We start from the raw sequence: 22,276 nt of genomic DNA on the forward strand, positions 1-22,276 counted from the left end.
CCGTAATAAGATTTATGAAAAAAAATGGTTGCTTGCTGCATGAAGCCTGCTATGGTGTTCCCCTAACTCGAGGAAGCCGGACATTTTCTGAACACTCGATACCCCACGTGCGCACTATCCTTTATGTAATTGATCCTTCACTGTGTCGCAATTCCCTTTTTCAACGCGAAACTCACCCTTTTCGATCTCGGCTGAAGCCTTTGTCGAAATTTCGTATTTCTTACGATGCGGCGTTCAGCTATCGGCGAAATGATTTCTGACGAGTCCTCCGCTGTTTCCAGTTGTTTCTTCTAATATACATGTATATTTTCTAATACATATAAAAAATATATATATATATATACATAAGACATATATATTTTCTAATATATATAAAATAACAAATTTCTATCTTGGAGCGTTCGCCTTTGACCACAGAAACAGTAAAAGCGTCGAAATAAAAATTTGTTCGCACAAAGCCGGCAGCAATGGGAGATCGCCGCAATCCTTTGGTACATAAAGCGATTCGTTTGAAAGAATCTACTAGCCGGGTTTCTCATTACGGAGCAGCTCGCGTGTCGTAGAACCGTCCTCCCAGTTTTCGCCTTTTCATTTTTCGCTCGAGCTCAATGTCATCGCTCGAAATAACGGTCTGCCGTTTCTACGGGAGGAGGACGTCGCGAGTCGCAGATATCCTCGCGCACGATACCTCCCCTGGCAGTTAACTAATTAATATTCGCGAAATAGAATTCAGCAAGGCGAAATTGCAAATTCCTTAGATACTATTCTACGTATCGTGACTTTTAAAAAACAAAGTCCGATTAAATTTATTTATCTATTTTTATGTAAATTACAAGGACGCCGGACGTATATGTCACCGGTCATGAATGTGTAAATTAAGTCGCCGGCAGACGACCGATTAAACAACGATTTTCCAGATCTAGATTCATAGGCCGGGGCATGTAATATGGTAATTACGTTGGACCTATTACAATCTGTGTCGGTCGCCGATCCACGAAATCGATCCGAATTTCACCGAACACCTCCGACCCAGATAACGTCGGAAGTCGGCGCTTAAAAAAATAGCATGGATCAGTGTCAGATAAGGATGCTACACTCCGAGCACTCGAGGCCGAAGCACGTTGTAGGCAGAGTAGGTGGGTGCCCCACGATGGCTCGTCTTTCTCTTCTCTATCCCGATTACGGGTGACGTCAGACACCACCCGAGGCCAAGTATTTTGGAGACTAGAGCGCCGCGTTTCCAAGTAGCTTTAAAGTCTGACGACGTGCAGAGGGTCACGTGAGCATCGAGACTTTCAAGGGTGCGTAACTCAGGCGACTCGGACAACGTGTACGGATTAGAGTCGCGCGGGACCCCCGAAACATCGAGGAACCGGTTCGTCGACTTCCCAACGTTTCGGAATTCCCGGGAAATGTCGGGAATCCTTATCTTGTCCGATAAGACAACGATTCGATCGGTTTACCTTTATTAATCGGACAATGGGACGATTTTTATGCAGGGCGAGGCACGAATTAGTCCCATAGATTTCTCAGCAACTTCAGATGGTCTGCTAGAAAAATATTTCCTTTCAATATTCAACTGACAAGAAATTGTTATTCTTAAAATTTAAAAAAAAATTAATTTTCGATGAAACAACGAGATCAATTTAAACAACAGCAAATTCCTGTCGATCAAATACTAATTACTAAATCTTATAAGAAACATTTCTTTGTCAAACACCATCGGCTGAAAATGGCGACTAGTTTGTGTATAATGGGGATGCAGCATTGTCAGTTACGGTAGAGATCCCTCAGCCACTTACGCAGAAAACAGCGTGCCGCGGAAACGCGAGCGCGGTGCGTGCAAGCGCGCGCCTTCGCCAAAGAGATTGGCCACTTTAAGTGCCCTGCAAAGTAAAAGTATCCGGCAGGCTGCGTATAAATTTCCGCCCTCGCCCACCGAGACGAATTTGCATTTTCGCCGCGCGGCGAATAATTTATCTCGGCGCGAGATTATTTTGTCGCGGCGCGGCGCGGCGCGCGAGTCGCGCGTGGGACCGAGGAGAAACGCGGGTTGACCGAGGATGGAAAAATAAGGGATAATAATTCGCGAGCGATCGGAAGCGCAACAAAGGCTATCGTCTCTAACGATCGACTGAAGAACGGACCAGAAACGGCCGAGCTTTACCCAAGTTTCGCCGCGTCGCGGAGATCGCGGCGTGGTCTCTTTTATCTGGTTCGAACAATTACGAGGGAGAGTTTCCTGCGCGCACATCGGTGTGGGTTTACCGTTTTTATCCGGCTGCGCGAGGCTCGAATGATCGTCGGTAGGCTGCGCGGTAAGGGATTGTTGCATCCTGCGGATGATAAGTTACTTTGTTGTATGGTAATGAATGCGCCGGAGATTTAAGCGGGGTGGATGCTAATTATTGCGAATGAATGGTAATGACGGCCATATCGATGGTAAATTATCAACGATAATGCTATGCAACATGGTGTTCATCTGTTCTGTAAGAATGGATGCACGTTGCACGCGACGGGGAAAGTCAAACTTGAACTAATTGAGTAACTGAGGTATGCAACGGTGTAATTAATAATACGTGTGGGTATTGTCGTTTGAATGTATTCATGAGCTTCGCTTGAATTCAGTCGATTTGTATCGGCAATATTTTTGGAGAAATCATTCACACTTTCCCACTTCCAACCTACTTGTCAATAAGACCACGTGAAGAATTCAGCCATGATTACATTCTGACAAGTGGGGAAAGCGATGATCGCCTCTCTACCAGACGTCATTTTATACTTTTGGATACTTGGACATCGATACTTTTGATGCATACTTTTATTTCACCCTGCGTAGCTTTGTCAATTTTTTCTTCTCGCTATTTTGACATTCGTCATCATCTGTTGCTTCTCTTCAACATTTTCGTTTGGTAACAGTTGTCTTATCTTCTAGTCTTCTTTCCTGTGCATTCTTCAACAAAATTTGTTCCTATTTTCCTATTTTTTAATTAAATAACCTTTAAAAACATTTCTAATATATTTTAACTTTTTGTTATTATTAACTTCATGATTTATTCGCGTTTCATCCATAAACGTTCTCTGTGTACCACTCATTTTGGTATCGACATCGAAACTTTAAGTTGTAATAACTGTTATGTTAAGATTATTTGATGCTATATGTGAACATTCTTAAATTAAAAACAAATAAATAAAAAGCCTACCAAAAGAGACAGTACTTTATACAACGTTAAAAGAAAAAAGGAAGAATATTACTTTTTACCATGAAAAAAGTTAATTGTCTGCTATAATTATGTATTAATACATAGCGGCTTCAAGGGCGATTAGATACGTCTAACACAGTTAAAAACAAGAATAATTTTATTATAAAAGATTGATAATTTTTGTGGCAATTGCTAATGCCCCATTCAACACGTATCCCATTCATGGTAGTTGTTCCCCACCTGTTCCCACTGTACCAGATCTAGAAAAGCGAAATCTCCGTAGAAGTTGTTGGATCGGTGACGATGCCGAAGAAACGAGGAACAGATGCTCGCCCGTACCGAAATAGAGGCGGGCAACCCGCGGAGATATATATCTCTGTTCGATTTTGCTCGAACGCGCACGCGGCCGCGAGAAATCGCGTGAAAGACAGCCTAGATATGACAAATCGACGGGCAGTGCTCTGTTTCACGATGACCACGCTCACGGGGCAAACCCCGAGATTCGTGGGATGAAATTGTAACTTCGCCGGGGAAAGTGGAACGTTTCGAGGAAACGTTCACGCGAATCGGCCGCGCTCCTGTTTCTTCTCGAGCACGTCTCGCCGCTCCGCTCCGCTACGCGCCGGGAGAACTTCTCGCTCGCAGCTGCTCTTTTTCATTGGACACTTTGATCTTTGTTAATTTAGAACGTTCGCGCGAACACCTTCTTTTTTCTTTCTAGCGAAACAGTTTTTACACGCGGCAAACAGCGAGATGAAAAGGAAAGCGGCTCTCCTTATCTTTCACTGTGCACCGTGATTTGTTGTCTCCCCACCCCCTCTGTGTTTCCTTTTCGGCCGATTATCTTCTTTCGGCGAGCCAACTTTTTTCACTTCGGATCGAAGTTACGTTCCACGGGTTACTGGAACTCCTCGGTCGTAAATTGCTGCCGGAGTTCAGCTCGGATATATTCGATCGCGGAGTTAAGGAATTGCTGGTCGATATTGTGGCCGTAAATTGTCCGACAGCGCGGCCGACTTCTATTAACTATAGAACGGGTAATACGATCCCTCGAATTAAGACGATTTTGTAACGACCATGGGAGAACCTTAACCGCTCGCCCTGTAATATCGTGTCGGACTCGTTACGACGATTTGGAACATAATTTGCTAAATATGAACGTTACTCGCATCTCTTAAAGTGAAATTAAATTTTTCCTATCTGCCATTAATATCTAAACATTGAAGTGAAAGTAGGCTGTCTGGAATTTATTAGCAACAAATGTTAACGTGATCCTCGATGGTAATAGTTGGTTACCAAAGTTAAACAATTACTAGTATATATCTATATACTAGTGATACTAGTGATATACACTATTGATATACAATCAATAGTATATATCACTTTCCAAACTAATTTATACATTATTAATGTTTTCTTTATTTAAAAGCAATCAATATCGAATCAATAGCACACGCATAAAATGCACTAAGTCTTGTGAAATGGGAATAGTGTTGGTCAGAAAAACAATTTTGGTTTTAAACATAAAATGGCATCGAGCGCAAAGAGTTAAACAGAATACACGTCTAAGGAAAATTTAGTCTGACAATCATTTTCTCTAACGAATTAATATCAAAAAGAGTGCATCAAATTCTGCCTCGCAATGCACGAAAATAACGTGATGCAATTCCTGAAGTCAAGGCCAGAACTTCGGTGATGCAGCGAAATAAAAATTATTCATCGTGATACAGGCGGATGGAAGACACGATGACGCAAGGAAAAAAATTCTATAGATTTTCCTTGACAGTGACACGAACCTCGGAGGACAGTGGAGAGAAAGAAACTTCAGGTGAACCTCGTGAACGTGAACTCACGTGACTGTTGCTATCGCTCCTCGGGGCTCGGGACGAGGCCCGCGCGAGCCACGTTGTGCCCCGTGTAATCAGATAGATGTAACGACATCGTTTGTCATTACGAACCAGTTGTAACGGCTCGAAATTGATTGGTACATCATACCCACGATGCCCGCGATGTATGCGGTCCGGTATCGCGGCTTTGTTTAACCTTTGCTGCGCGCTCGGGGTGCACGACATCCTAATGAAATCTTCTTCGAAAATAAAGCACCTTTTGCGCTCTATTTCCGTGTCTTTTTTTATCATGAAAATTCGAGAATTATAAATCCTATGAAAAACGCTTTCAAGATATTTAAAGAATATTCAGTAATTCTTGGAGTCGAAAAGAGGGAATAGTTTGAAGTTATGGCGTGTCACGTCTCTTGTGTATCGTGAGATTTTGATGCGACGCGTACAGTGGTTAACCGATGCAAACAGGATCGTCGATGACGAGGCGATCTCTCTATCGCGCCACTTTTATCGCATTAAGATCCTCAAATATTTATGTCGGGGAATCTTGTTGCAAAACGTACCGTTCTTTCTTCCAGTGCACGTACACTTTCCTCCTGCCGAGAACATCTTTAGCGAGCAGAATTATACGAAACCTTTTTCGAACACCTAACATGTATGAAATTTTTATGAATAAATTTATAGAAATTTCCATTTTTATATAAAAGTAATTTGAAGCTACGAAATGCAAAGAAAGTAAAATTAATCAAATAATACTTTTATTTTAATCAATGCTACTTTCTAATATTATTTGTTTTTTAACAAATTACGCGACTTTGGCGAAGCGTCTAGCAAAATCTATCGTTCCATTTATAAAATAAATGAAAAGAAGACAATAATCAAGACACCAAGTACCTGATAATCGTCCAAACAGATCAACGAACAATATCATTTAACGCAACTCGAAATACTTCTGTTTCGTTCGAAACGAATATCAAGAAACGCATCCGCATCCTGTCTCGTCATTTAATTAAATTCAATTCTTTAAATGTCGCGAACGGAACGAGCCTCTAAATGACTAATTGCATACACAACGAGCGTCGTACGTGCCATCGACGCTGGGCTAGGTCCGGTAACGAGACTATCTCTTATTATCATCTGCTCGACGTTAGAAGAATGACAAAAGGCCGGTGGCTCGAAGATAGCGTCACAAAGTCTCTTAGTCGAAGATCAGACGAAAAGAGATTAACCGTATATTTTAGTCGGCCCGAGTCACGTAGGCACGGGTGTTTGACACAATCGTCCACGGATACACGTAATTCTGACGTCCAGAGCAAATTACTGATAAATTTCAATGTAATAATAAGATTACGTAAATATAATAATTATAAAATTAGAAAATATAAAATTAGATAATTCCGCGTTTGCATTACGGGTTGTTATATTTTTTATTATAAGCATATTAAATCCTAATGGACTCATTTAGCTATATGGTACAAAATTGTCATCGAGTACAAAAGAATACAGAACTAATATTTTTGAATTACAATTTCTGCAAAAGGAGTACCATCACAGTTTTAATGTTTTAAAGGACATTTCCTTAGAAATAAAAATGTCGAATTGCTTCCACGATAATCGTCACGGCAGAAGTATTTCTAATTAATAACAGCGTCCATATGTCAGGTTATGTCAGGCTATGTCATCGAGTACAAAAGAATACAGAACTAATATTTCTGACTTACAATTTCTGAAAAAGGAGTACCATCAGAGTTTTAATGTTTCAAAGGACATTTCCTTAGAAATAAAAATGTCGAATTGCTTCGAGGATAATCGTCACGGCAGAAGTATTTCTAATTAATAACAGCGTCCATATGTCTTGTTTCTAAAAATCGATGTAAATCAAGAGGAACACGGGAGCGTTCGAAAACAGTCGAGATTTACAGCGATGGTATCGACACACGGTCGGACAAGGTTACCTCGGAGTTCCGTCCGCGTTTACAATCGGACCTTCAAAATCTAAATTTAATGACATCCTCCTTAGAAGGTCGGCTATTTGTAAAACGGGCGTAACGGAAGTTGCGAAGGGAAGCCTCTACCGGTGAGCGGGCAAGAAAAAAAAGAAAACAACGGAGCGATCAAGTTCAACGTCGTTTATCAGCGTCGATAGCGGGTTATGTCTGCGGACGGGGATCGGTTTGACAACGGATACCGTGCCGAAACGGTTCTCGGGATCGTAAAAGAGCACCGGCTCGGTTCACGTTATGGGAAGCCTTGGCCAGACTTGACATCGCAACTGAAAATAGTGGCCCGTGAAAACGAATGGCTGTTTATCGGTAAACGTCGATAGTGCCCGAAAGTGGACCGAAGGTTGCTTAGATTACAATCCACCGTACGAAACCGAAGGACGCGAACTTTTGCCGGAAATAAATCAGAGGTAAATATACATCCGTAGCTACAATAATAATCCCGCGTGCCCGTCGTAGTCACGGAAACACGCATGAAAAGAAATCGGCGACGCGTAGACGTTACCGAAGAAGCCTTCACCCACTTTCCCTGTGTGTACGTTTTCTCGCGGAAAATCGTTGATCGACTCCGCGCTGCATTTTCTGCGCTCATCTTTGGATTTTAATTAACTGATTAATTATATCTATACGAAATAATGATATATTTGATTTAGATACTATACACGACCAATTAATAATTAATTTGTCAATCGATTAAAATACGTATTAAAATAATTAATTAAATGACTAATAATATTATATAAATTAAGAAGCGCGAAAATAATCGTGGTCGCGTCAACAAATTGGAATTTGGATAAGAATAAGTGGTTAAGGAGTAATCGTTGTTTCGCTAGTAGAAATAGACAGAGATCTCGGCTCGCGCAGAGATACATGGTTGTTTATAACACCGCCTGAAGAAATACGCTCGTACATTAAGACGAGTACGTCTGCTTTTATAATGCCGTTCCACGAGCATGCGTATGCATTCTACTTTTCGCTCCGGCGAATCTTGTAAGTCGTGACCGCATACGTTTCGTGAGGTCGCGGCAAACTAGGACGGGGCTCGTTCAGCGGGGTTACAACATCTAGTTAGTTTAAATAATCATTGCTGGCCCAAATTTTCCTTTCATCTGTTCCTCTTTCGCGGAATACGCGCCATTACTTATCAAGTCAATGCAGCTTTGAAATAACGGTTTCGAAATACTTTGCATCACGATCTCCAACAAGTTGTTCTTCCCGTAGACATTCAATAAATCTTTATTCCTATTACATTCTGCTATTTATTCATCCTGCCACTTTTCTCATCGCTATTACAAAACTGCTAATATTTTTAGTTTTAATAATATCGGACACCGGCATGCAATAACATATGCCGGAATGAATGCATATTCAAATGTGAAATAACACGTGATTTCACAGAAACGTTCGGCAGTTTCAATAAATTCTACGCGACCTGTTGCACCGAAGCAACCAAGATACGAACAAATCGAGGAGTATGCGACCGAATCAATCGTGCTATCGTCGGCTGTTTAAGGGTTAATGATCATGCACTAGCATTTGCTGGTTGGTACGTTCACCGCCGTGTTCACGGTGTTGTTTTTGGCCGTGGATTTTCTCGAAAGCGGCTGGCGGCGCACCGATTTCCGCGGACGAAACTCGTTTAAATAGTTGGATGAACCGTCGCGTCGTGCCGCGCCGCGCCGCGCCGCTCTCTCGGAAGCCGGTTCATTAGGTTTCTGGGGTATTTGCGCGACGAGAATATTTGGCGATGATTAAGAATAGGCTTGACGCTTATTATTCAGCGGCGAGCAAGTTACGGAAGCCCTCGCGCAAAATACAAAACGAATATACAAATTAGCGTGCGTCTGGAACACTGTTCCCGAAACAACTCGGGTATCATTAACCGGGTCATTGGAACCGCTTCGTTTCTTCGAGACTCGTCAAACTGGAATATTTTAGACGAATTTAGGTTCGCGTGCGTTTACCAGATAATATTATGCTCGCGTTGCGTTACTGCTGCGACGACGTCACTTCATACCAGAATAAAACGTATTTAAACGTTTACACTCGAACGGCGACTCGCAGGCGCCACTAAAAATTATTACAATATTTTTCTGGATAATAACCAGACTCGTTTATATTTAAACTGTTCAAATTGCAATTACTGTACTTGTCAATAGGCTCAATTTCATATGCATAGGCAATAAATCATATCAAATAGAAATACCATAGATTTAACAACACGTTTTGGATTTCGAATTAAAATAGCTTCGACTTGCAGAGGGTTAAAACATTTGCTATATTTTATGCTTATTAATTGGATATCGTTAATACTGTTCTGGACTTAAGATACAGTTGTTGGATAGACTTTACATTTCCAGAAGACGTCTGTCACACTTTTTTCCTGTTCTTGTATAGAAGTGTGCTAGCGATCCTCTTCAAATTTGATGTCTATCGACCAACTGCATTTAAACATTTCTCTTCTAAAGCCGCACAATTTTTAGAGAATACATCTTTCGGACTTTGTCTTCAGACATTTCTATTAAAATTAATTCTCGAAAAATTGTGCGACTTCGGAAGAGAAATGTCCAAATGCTGTTCATTTGATTTTGCAATATCTGGTTTATCTTTGTATATTTTTAAAGATATATTCGTTAAGTCAGAATTAGTAATACAGAATTAGTAATACAGAATTAGTAATTCAGAATTAATAATACAGAAGCAAAGTTTCAGGCACGAAGGCGCGTACGCATGTAACTCTATTTATTGAAATGAGAAGAGGAGCCGCGTTCCTTGATCGTTCTAGGACCGAGTCCATTACTCCGTTAACTTTCAGAGTGCCTCAGGATTTGGTGGACCGGTGTATGTACGATGTCTGCGGCGATTCCGCGTGAGAGACGGACTGTCTGGCCGGCAAAAGCGGGACTCGATTATGCTGACGGGATGATCGCGAGCGAGCGGGCGCCGGGCAACGGGAAAAGCGTGAGGAAGAGGTAGGAACGGCGACGGCGACGGCGACCAAAACGAAAAACGCGAACGCGAACGCAAACGAAAACGCAAACAGAAGAAAATAAAGGGCCTCGGAGCTGTACTGGCGGCGTTCCAAGCCGCTGAAAGAGGAGAAAGAGCAGAAAGAGCAGCACGTGCTTCCGACACCCTGGCATTTCGTGAATCGTGACTTCGGTCGCGAGGCGAGGCAGAGCGAGGCAAAGCGAGGCGGGCTTCTCGACGCGCGCGTGTAATTTTAGTCCGGTCGATTGAAATTATTTTGGCACACTCGGCTCGGCTCGGCACGGCTCGGCTCGGCTCGACTCGACGCGGACCCGCGTACGCCTCGTAAATTCGCGTAGAAAACGAAACGGCGACCACCTGACACCACCCCATTCTTCGACTCGACGATCTTCGGCAAACCCGCACACAGCCCGTAACACGTGACGATCCGTCGACCCTCAATGGCGGACCCGACGGACACGGACACACGCAGCTCAAAAAAAATGGGGACATCGTTCTTCGGTTACAACTCCAACCTCGCGCCAGCTCGCCGAGACGTCGATAAACAAGTTTCCTTTTCTATAATGTAAAATTAATGAATTCGGAGTGATAGAGTGACTTCATTAGCGCCGGACACTTAACCCAGATACTGATGAAGCCGTTTTTTGTCCTATTGCATGCTTCCACGTCATATCGCTTGTCCGATGAAATACGACGGTAACGCGATCCAAAGAAATTCTCCGAGTTGTTCTTTTCATCGAGGACGCACCGACCTATGGATCCGTTTCTTCTGTAACTGTGTAAATCCTTTTATTATCGCGCGAATGTACGATTTACGTTCGTAAGAGGAACGTGCGTTTCATTCGTTACTAAGTTTCATAGAGTACATAACCTAGAAAGTGCGAGACATTAAAGGGGTTCATAAATCTGTGTCTCAAAATTCTAACCTTTCCAAACGAATCTTTCTTGTTTCATTTAAGACCTTTCTTTCAAGACTGCAGATTTTATAAATGCACGCGTTCGAGCACAACTTCTAATTAGAAACTCGCAGGTAGAATAGCAGTATACAAGATAAAACTCTGAAATGTGAACTTTTCGTTGCACGGAGTCGCTTTATTGTTGAACCGGTTGGTTATATCACGGCTGATATTCGGTTTCATACACTTTTCCTCGCGAGACGTAAACACATATAGTTTTCCAGACTTTATCGTTCGCGTTCCCTCCGCAGGCCGTTCAAATGTCTCAACAAATTCAGCGAGAGGAACCGTATTCTTGGAAGCGTTCCTTGTTTCCGAGAAACTACGCAAACGCACGAAAGCACGGAAAATCACAGTTCGCCCGATTTCGGTGGAAACCGCGTATCATCGAGAACACAAGTCTCCGGACTCTAGATCCACGATTATTTGGTCGACGGGCCGCGGCGTCGCGTATCGATTCTCCTAAGTAGAACGAGCGTCGCACGCCGAATAACGAATTCTCGTCAGAGGCGAGAACGATGCATCACTTTTATGTGTTACATCTGTTTTGTGGGTGCCGGGAGGTGTCGCAATATCTCACGATTTCCTCGCCCTGTCGTCGAACCTCGCGTTCAGAGGCGGTTTCTCAATTATGTTCGCATTTTGATGAATGTAACCCCCTACCGGGTTCAAGGAACAACGTCCATCTACTTTTAGATTCGTAACAGTGACGTCCGCTGATAAAACTCATTTCAGAGTAAAATGACTCATTTGGGCCTGTGCCAATCGGGACAGCATTATTGGTCCGCTCATTAATTCAGGTCAGATCGTTTCGTTTCAAACATCCAATCTATAACCCGAAACACCGTGCTTATGGATATCGTCGTCCTCGTCTACTTACATCCGGAACCAACATCGTAAAGCATGCTTCAATACGGAAGCACGGTGTCCCGTGACGCAAGAGATGTTTTCTATGGCGAGTTTCGAAATTCGAGGAATATGGATAACATGTTATATATATATATATATTAATATTATTATTATATCAAAATCGATATTTTTGGAATGGAAAACTGTTTTAAAACTGGTATAAATAAGTTAAATTTTTTTGTGAATGTTAAAGGAATTAGAACGTCTTAAACTCTTTTTTTAAATTTTACTGTTACTTGGAATGGAAAGAAATGTAAAAAGTGTCGTTTTTTTACTTTTTTATCTTTTTATGAAAATTTTAAAAATACCCTCGGTGCTTCATAATAACTTATATATATTCTAATAATAAATAGTAAATGATAAATGACTTCTATATGTTATTAATACATTAGGCACTTAGTCAATTTAGGATAACGAACATAAAAGCATGCCTTCCTCTCGAATTCCAGAAGGTTTCTTACGGTATTGGATTTCTAGTAACAGGATCTATTCTCTCGTAAAAAGAAGAGGACGCTGATGCGTCACGGAAATGTAGAGAAAGGAACTGTGCAATCAGTCAATTCAAGAAATAGGAACATAAAATCTCAGTTTTCTTTGAAATTCGAACGAGGTTGCTCACGGAGGTGTTGGTTTTCTAGGAAACGAACAGGCGCCTATAAAAAGAAGAGGGGTAGAAAATTCTATAAAATTACCAATTAGTCGATATAAAAATTCGAGCCAGGAAAATCGGTTTTCTCCGAAATTCAAGGTTTCTCGTGAACGAGATGTCTTACGGTATTCGATTTCTGGGAAAAGGATGTGTTGAGTCGTAAAGATAGGGGAAACGAGGGAATCTAGTGTCTAGACAAGAGAATGGAACCACGGTTAATTACCGATTCTTTTATTAGGCCAATTGTCCGAGAGCTTGTGAAATCGTCAGTCCTCGTTCACGTTCGCCGGCCCGTAACCGGCAGCGACGAATACGAAAAATCTAGGCGGTATCCGTTAAAATTTTCCAGCCGGATTTCACGCGAGGACGGCTTAACGCGACGGTTTAACGCCGCGACGAAATACATCCGGCAAGTCCGCTCGCGTTTAGTCGGCGTTGTCGGACAACAAATCGGGCCGTCACTCCTTTTCCTCTCCCTTCGGCTCGTTTGATTAATATAATGGAAACAGGAGAGGCGTGACTCGATACTTTCCGTAGTCTCGATTGCAGTTACACGCGATCCGCGGTTAATCCACGTGTGTACTAATTAGCGACGGATGGATACCGTCCGACAGACCGCTTTTCATCGCACGGCTGAACGCTCGACTGCGCCCTGCTCCGACGCGACGCTTTTTCTGCATCCTGTGCTTTCATGAAAATTCTCTATCCCCCCTCCACTTCGCGCCGAGAATAAGACGATTTAGTATCAGGTCAGCGCGAACCAATCTCTTATCAAAATACCAAATTTGTATTTTTATTAACCCTTTGCACTACGATCTCTTTCAAAACTGGGTCGATTAATATTTTTTCGTCCTTAATAATTTCCTTGAAGGAATAAGAGGATTTTTGTTTTTTGATTGTCTTAATTTACTTCCATTCCCAAATTTTGACGACAGATGATTCAAATTTCGTTTCAATTTAATAGAAACGACTGGCAATTATAATTATTAAATTATGTACAAAATGTTCGTCACGAGTCTGACTCGTTGTTATAGTGCAAGGGGTTAAATCGACTGAATTTTTCACAACTTTTTGCTGGCTATTAAAAATGATCATCCTTCTTCCAGTATATCTCTAATTTTTCAGCGTACTCGTCTCTGATTGTATAACCATTTATTCAAACATTTCCTGTGGCAGAAGCCTTATAGTTTCAACAACTCTTTGCAGTTATATTATGTTTATACATAGGTTTCACTATGGTCGGAATTAATTTTTGTTGAACGAATATTGATACATAATATGCAAGACTAAAAAGGAAAACAAAGTATATTAATTTTGTTTTATAGTTTACATATACGTAACGCGACGATACGTTTTAATTTTATGTAAAAATTCAAAAGTTGAAAGAAATAAATACTAAATAGCTTCGGCGGCTGAGAGTTGACATGCGACCGCAAAGAGTTAAAATAAGAAATACGAAGCGTTAAAATCAAGAACCAAGTAATGTGCTAACCTGTATTTTCATTTACGTCGATCACCGAAACGGATTAGAATGATTTAGAAGACGCGTTATTTTCAATTTAAAGACATCGTTTAGGGGAAATCTTCGATGTTCTTTGTTTGGTTCAGAAATAAGTAGAATGCTCCCGGGAACCGGTTCAGCAAGCGTTTAGTGTTGACAAAGAGAGTGCGAACACTTCTTTAGAGACAAATATGTATCCGTGAATAACTGCACATCAGATAATGTGTTCTGCGAATTTGAACTAGAACGCATTAACAGCGTTTGCGGTTAAGTTGTTTGAACGACGCGTTCACGCCTTCTTGTGCGACGGCGTAACATTTGTTACGTTCGACATATTTCGTTATTTCGATTAAAATTCAATTACCGTTCGCCGCGATCTTTGCTACTCGAGCATGGTGCACGCGTTCGCTGCAATGGCGGAGGAAGCTAAAATAATGCGCGAATCCTGTGGAAACTATAACAGTATAACCACGCGCTTTAATGAAACGCCTGTTTGCCGAGACACGGTAGCTGGATCAAAGGTAATCCTTTCGAAGTCACACGAAGAAGATGATAAGATAGTTTTCACAAAAGCCTCGCGGCGCGTTCCGCAATAATAATGAAATTTCAGTGCCCGTAGAAAGTGCTTTTCAATGTAATCTCATTATCCCCGGGCTATTCGCCTATCGCGGTATCGCGAGACTCGGCACTTGCCGGCTACGAATCAAATAATTTCCTAACAGATCGGCCGACATGCATCGACGACGTCGAATCGATTCCGCGGCACCCGTTTAATTATTTAACACGCGCGCCGTGCCCGCGTTCACCGTTCGAATTTTGAGACCACGCGACCGCGGCACAGACCTGCAAAATATTCTTAGCTCGGGGGGGGACCGATACACGGTAAGTTATAGGCCCGCTAAAACCGATATAAAATATTTACTACAACCTTCTAGTATTTTCAAACAGTTTTCCGTGGAATTTTTCCCTCGCGTCCCCACCCCCGGTGTCCCGGTCTATTATTCATGCGCGCATTTGTCACGCGGGAGAATTATACACGCTGAAACGGACGGCTTCACGGAAGGAGCTTGAACCTCTGCCAGCTCCGCAAGTTCATCGATAAACATTGCTCATTTGCAAACGCGCGCCGCTATTTCGAAGTTCGAGCAAATTATTATCGAACAAAGTTATGTATTGGCCGGGTCCGTGTCTATGCATATTTCATCGGGTGGGGAGGAGGAGGGGGGAGATTCGTCTGAACTTCCACCGTGCCGCGCGCCGGCAAAAGGATCCAAATAAAACCCGAATGAATTTATGAACATTCGGGACGCTCGGTTAATTCTAGCCGCACAAATTGCAACTAAATAGCAGTTAGCTTGAACAGTCATTGGCAACGGTTGCACTATAAACGTTCTTTACGGTGGCTTTTAAATCAACGTTATTGCGATCCCCGGTCCGAGCCGATTATTCCCTATCTCCGTCTGGGTGCTTGCCCCCAAAAATCCGAAGCCATCGACGGCCTACACCTCTAGAAACTCGTCTCGCACGTCCCTTAATTATAAACTGATCATATTTTTCAACGGCGTGAAGCATTTAATTTCATCCAGGTTGCAATCTCTACTTATTCACAGTGTAGAATCTTTAATAGCGGAATGTACTTACATCTTGCAACAAACATACTTCTCCTAAGATCTAGGTTAAAGTGTTCGTGAAACGCGTTCATAAATTTCGTATTTTCAGAGTAATTCTAGAACAACTTGTCAAATGAAACTGCGCCCAGGGTTATCGATAGAACGCGTACAAAGTAGATCTTAAAACTAGATCGATGCAGCTAAGTGGTTCATAACAAATGGGGTGTAAATTGCAAGTTTCGTTATTAGTGCATGTGAGATAATGCGATCGAATCTTGGATCACCCGTTCTGGCCCAAATTACTCGTTCCATTCGTTTCACCTTACATTTTAGAGCAACGTTCTGCTCGTCGAAGAGCGATGCAAGCGTTCAAGACAGCCGACAATGAGCGATACCACAATACGACAACTGGGTCAGAGACTGGGCCGCTTCAATTAATAACAGGATATTGAAAATCTTTTTCCACGATTGGCTGCGGATTTCGAACGAGATCGCGGTTCCGTTAATAAGACTAAATGGCGAGCCGAACGATTGCGGGACAGCCGCAAGCGGCCGGCCGGCCGGCCGGCCAGATATCCAATCTTTCGAATCGATTGAAATTGATTTAAACAAACGCGGTAACGAGACAGCGGAAAATTTATGCCGACAGGCGGCGGCGTATAATTCGACGACTAAAATCCCGGATCCCGGCTCGCTTCCGCATAAATCTCGCTCAACATTGTGTTATTTAGCCGGCAGCGGGTTACCGGAGTCTATCTCGGACGTAAATTGGCGGCGCTGGCGTTTCGCGGCCACGTGAAAAATCGGCGGCGTCATTAATCATCGCGGCCGCGACGTCCGGCTGATTATTATTCTCGCATTAGCTCTCGAAATTGAAGAAAGACCTGGAATTACTCGGCTGGTACCAAGGACGTTAATGACTCTGGAACACGAGTTATTAGTCCTTTCCCCCGGTTCTACACCTGGCTCAATGTTACCACGCGACACGCTCTCTTAGCAGGTTGGCGAGCAACTTCGTTTACCTCGAACATGATACCGTCTCCGGTATCCGTGATACGCGTACGGAGGATATGAAAGTACTCCGTCAACGTGGGCGAATTTCTTCCCTAGTTAATGCTACTTTATTCGCAGCGTCACCGTGTCGCGTCGCCGATGCCCTGGGTCGCTGCGGATTCGATGTAGACGAGGCTGGATCACACGTCATGATACGGTTTATACGTCATGATATGGTTCACATCGTGATATGGAATCGTATACGTAATTGAGTGTAAATAAATCAAATACGAACTTATTTGTTTAATAATGGTATACTTACCTTACAAATGCTTACTTGCGATGAAAATCTTTTCTGTTATCTCTACAATATTTAAAGAGGATATTCAGTAGTAACATAAGTGAATTTAACCCCTTGCACTACAATAACGAATCAGACTCGCGGTGAAGTTTTTATGCAAGCTCTACTAAATACGAATATAATTAATTTCTTCTACATCGAAGTAAAAATCAATTCTTCTGTCATCAAAGTATAGAAATAAAGGTAAATAAAGACAAGACGGGAAACAAAAATTGTCTGTTCCTATTAAGAAAATTATTAAGTACGAATAAGTGCTAATCGTCGCAGCATGAAAGAAGCGGTAGTGCAAGGAGTTAATCTAAAAATGAAAAATATACTTCCGTCCATATTTTGGCTGCACATGCTTCAGGACCTTTTTCGAAAAGATGCGTGACGATGAGTTATCGCGAGTCGACAGGAGGTGGAAAATTCGAAGGAAAAATCGCGTGTGGTGAAAACACCCATTAAACAATCTGACGGAGGTCACGGACGGGCTTCATGTGGTGTAAGAAAAAAAGGCAGCCCGAGTGTAGGCTTACAGTATGATTTTAGACGGGAAGAATCGTCGGCCGAGTCGAGGGTGGTCCGCGTGGACCACCAAAAGCGGACGAATGTGGATGTTTTCGACGGCTGTCCTGAGTACGTGAGATTTTTACTAATACGCCGGACCTCGGAAACAAAGGTCTCCCTGTTTCGGTTTCTTTCATTTTTCTTTTATCGGGTATACCTCCGTAATACTTATTATAGTAGTATAACTTCCAAGGCCTCTCGGCCCGTTCGATGGCTCGCCTCGAACCGTTTCGTCTGCGATTCGTCCGTCGAGGACAGATAAAAAACGCAACAACTCGCCGCTACGTCGCTGTCATTTGGTATTGTAATTCTATAAATGAAAACTCTTCAAATCAGCGCGCGTCGTATGAATTATACGAATTAAGTAGCTAATTTCTTCAAAGTTAAACTATGTTTAACGAAACTAAGCTATTCAAATTTAAAATTATTTGAATTTCAATAATACACAAATATCAAGAAATATATATACATAATTTACAATTTTTAATGTGTAAGGATTTATGTGCCTCTTGCAACTTCCAAAATAAGCATTGCGGAAGAAATTTTTCAATATAAAAATTGCGTGGCTTACATATGCACATTTTTACAGTGCGTCAATTAAATTAAATTAAATTAAATTGAATTAATCTATCAAGTTATTAAATCCTTCGTTTATTTTTAAAAGATTAATTGGACATGCGTCTCATATAATTGTTTGTCTCTAAATAGACTGGAAAACTAATGCAATAGCTAAAAGGAGCGAAAGGGATTCGAATTCGTGGGAACGGTTTTCATGACAACGGCCACGAATCGCGAAAATCGAGCCACAATGAAAATACAGTAGCGGGCGGTCGGCGAGCAAATAAACAGTGGAATGAAACAATGGCTCGCTAATGGCATCGGTAAGAATCGTAGGAACCGGCTACGGCTACCGGACCGCCGCGGCTCGGTGCAAACACGAGGCTGCAAGAATGCAACGGCCGAGCGAGAGTGCAATAACGAACGCATTGTTGGCAGCCACCGCGACAAAGGGTCCATTATGATAAGTATTAACATGTCCGGACGCATCAAGCCGTTCTCTAATAAGTCACTCCGCCGCTGGCCAGCGCAGCGTTGCGATTCGATCCGCTCTGCCCACGTGTCACTCGCCAATAGCACTGCTTTCGCGGGGATTTTCAACTAGAATCGCCTTCCGGGCCGTGGCGCCATTACTCAACGTTCGGAAACAGGGAAAGTTTACCCCTTTTACGGTCTCACGTTACACAGGCTGTGTCCCTACTCTCTTGTGCCAGAACTTTCCATTTAACTGGAAAAATCGGGATCGATGAGAACGTATTAGAATATCCCAAATCGGATACACTTCCAGCTCGCGTATACAATAATCGTCTACTCTAACATCGTTTTCAATATTTTTTTTTATCTTCTGCATTTTTATCGATTTCAATCTGCACATTTTGGTCGGAACAGCTATCGATCCGAATGCTGGCTGTTACGCAATGGATTCAGTTTGCTATCACAGGGGAAAGTTGGCAAATGGGTACTCGTTATCTAAATCCCGGTGAATGAATTTGTTATTATTTATTACGTTCCAGATCTGGTGAAAAATGCGGTATCTACGGTCTGTTTCTCGAATAACCGTTTCTCAACGGCTACAGACTTTTCTGTGCTCTCAGAATTGAATTTAAGAGATTAGAAACGGCTGATGTAACTTTTGTTAATTATATAAGCGATGTTATTTTACTTGAATAACTTGATTATTTTTTTCTTCTTCTTTGCTTAGTATATCGATATTTAGGAATTAGATCGAACAGTCCAATTTTCGTAAGCAAAGTGTTAATCGTAATAAACTGTGAATTCTTATTTCAGATTATTTTATTATTATTGATTTATTATATATTATTATTATTTATAGCTTACTTTACATTAAGTAAAAGAAACTTTATTAGTTTGAAGTAATTTGAAAAAAACTTTATTAGTTAGAAACTATCGTTTGAATTTCAACCAATTCCGAAGGAAATATATTCATGGAAACTGTTCTAATCTGTGGATAACCTGACGCGTTTGATGCTCGAGGTAAGTCAAATTTGACAAGTCGTATATATGTCAGTATTAGAATAGTTCATCAAGTATTTGAATAAATAATATATTCATACCATCAAGGTATCTTTTCCACGAAAGAAAACTATGCACATATACATGAACCGTTTCGTTGTTCTATTGAACGAAATTATTATTCAAATAAGTTGAAAAGGTCGTGACAGCAATACAGAGAGAAGATTTTACACGCGATAAACACAGAAACACAGATTCTATTTAAATCTATGTAATATAAAAATGATGACTTAAGTTGTTAGTATAGACGATAGTATAGACCTAACAAGATTATCAAACATCTCGTTCGTCGTGGAAAAATAATATATTTTGACAATGCAGATGCATTAAATTAGATACGGAGAACATGGAAACAAAGATTATTTTCCGTTTAACTTTCTAGGAAGATATGCACTAGTAAAGCTGTAAAAAAAAAACGAGGAAATTCGAGTCAACAGCGAAGTCTCCGGTTAATTATCGCGTTAATGATCGTGTTTGCTTGGAGCATCGACGGTTGACATCGTATCGCATCGACGTGTTCCCTTTCTCCGACCGGACAACGGCAGACTTTTCGCTATACGTGACCATTTGGAAGCGAGAAATGGTGGCCGGATGATTGAAAAGAACCACATGGCTCCCAGCAGCGAGGCGAGGAACGAGGGAGAGGGGGCCCGGCGCTGCGCTCGAATTTCCTAATAGTTCTTTCAGTCATAATCTCCTCCGATCTGGACGAGACGTCTGACAATTTTCCACGCGTCCGAACCGTTTAAGAATGTCCTCCGGAGGCGGAGGACCTTAAGCAGGATTTCACCGGGGATCAGGTTGATAATCGTCGACGAGATTGAAAATAAATTGGAGCCGTTGAAAATAACGAGGGTTCACCACCCCCTCCCCTCCCCACGAAAATGGTCCCCTATTCTAATTAGCCGGGTCGCTTCAATTTATCGGTGACATTTTCCGGGTTGAACGGACCCGACAATCGCTTCGAGGGGCGACCGTTTAGAAGCTTTTCAAAAGAGCAGCCCTAGATCTTATTCCGCGATTTTAAATTGCGCACACGGTCGTTCTCTTCTCTAATATCTCCCTCGTGAATTATTCATACCTCTTCGTCTCTTGTTTATGCTGCCGTACCGATTCGTTTTTCTCCGAAAATATGGATCTTTAACAGCGCGCTTCTAAGCTTCCGGATGTCCCGTGTCACCGTAGACAACCGCGTTCCATCGTCTCGCTCTACAAATGCTCTTTGTTCAATTAGCTTCGACAATGGGCGTAACACTGTACAAACACGACCGTCGTACCAAATTATAGCGTTGCAAAGGAAACTGTCGGTGAACTCACCCTCATACATCTGCGCGTACTGCGGAAAGCCAGCTGCCCTCAGCCATTTGCAAGCCTCTTGTGCTTCGATTTCTGAAAGCAAAGTAAAAAACAGCGTTCGTTATCATTGAAATTATCATTTCTGTCTACAGTATTACATTTTATTTCGTTTGGTAAGTCGTGTACCATTTATCTTAAAAAATCATAACATTTATAATACGCGCATGGAATCGCATTCAACAACAACGGATAATTCCCATCGGTCGGAAAACTATCGACGATTACACGAAAAATAAGGCGAAAGTGTCAGTCGTGAGTCAGAGTGCAATCTCCATCTCCGGTGATTCACGAGCGAGTAGAGAGTTGCGGAGTGGCGGACGAACAGCGGAATCATTATCGACGACGATAGCCCAAGCCAAGTCGAGTATGTATCCGGTATTCGTCTCGCGCCGGGCGATAAACTCGTTTCTGGGGTGCCGCGCGAAAATCAAGGGATCCGCATTCACATGGACAAACATCGTGTCATTATCGGCCGAGGAGCGAAAATTGCTGTCGCGCGTCGCGGGGCCGGGCCCGGAGCTCGTTTGGTGAACGAAGGCCTCGTCGGAAAAAGCGGCATCGCGATGAAACGTTGCCCTTCGTTACACGGACCGTGGATACCTTGACGACTGCGACGAACGAGGACGTGAAAAAGTTGCGAGCGAGCTATCGCGCCGTATATGAGGAATGCGTTTCCCCGCGTCGCGAAGCGAGAGACTGGTCGATCTTCGCTGAAATACACCTACCGGTGCGCATAACAATTACGAGATGAAGAAAGAACAAATTGAACCGAACGATTTCTGCTCGTATAGCAGTCGGAAAGTGATCAGATCATTCATGTAGTGTCGGACGTTCCGTTCTAAATAACAGTTTGATTGATTTGAGGAATCGAATTGTTTTAGTAGATCTCGAGACAAATGTGTTGTCTTTATTCTAGATCTAGAGTAAAAGATAGTGTGTGAATGAATAAGGCGCTCGCTTAAGAATAAAACGTGCCGAAGAATGAACGTTCTCGTGATAACGAATAAGTGTTACTGATTCGTACTCATTCATAACCTATTTGGCATCCTCGAGTTTACTCGGAGAGATTAGATAATCAGACTGCTCGACTTTATCGACATAGATTTTATATTATCGAGTGTGGAGGAATCGATTGCAACATTAGGCGTTCCTGATAGAAAATTCTTTGCTACGCGCGATTACATTCGGCTCGTACTGCAGAACGCACGTGCTGCTTTGCTTTCTAAACAGCTCTTTATAGCTTCCTAATAACTGCGGATCTTT

General features: G+C 42.2%; 1 protein-coding gene across 2 annotated transcripts in view; it reads right to left on the minus strand.

The window, feature by feature from the left end:
* Cv-c (RhoGTPase activating protein) overlaps window positions 1-22,276 on the minus strand; it is a 386,165-nt gene that overhangs the window by 60,052 nt on the left and 303,837 nt on the right. For both annotated transcript variants that reach the window (XM_078191879.1, XM_078191878.1), the window contains exon 9: window positions 20,975-21,046. In XM_078191879.1, the coding sequence (XP_078048005.1) occupies window positions 20,975-21,046 (72 nt within the window). The remainder of the gene's footprint in view (window positions 1-20,974; window positions 21,047-22,276) is intronic.

This window comes from Augochlora pura, chromosome 10 (assembly GCF_028453695.1).
Source record: "Augochlora pura isolate Apur16 chromosome 10, APUR_v2.2.1, whole genome shotgun sequence".
NCBI classification, from domain to species: domain Eukaryota; kingdom Metazoa; phylum Arthropoda; class Insecta; order Hymenoptera; family Halictidae; genus Augochlora; species Augochlora pura.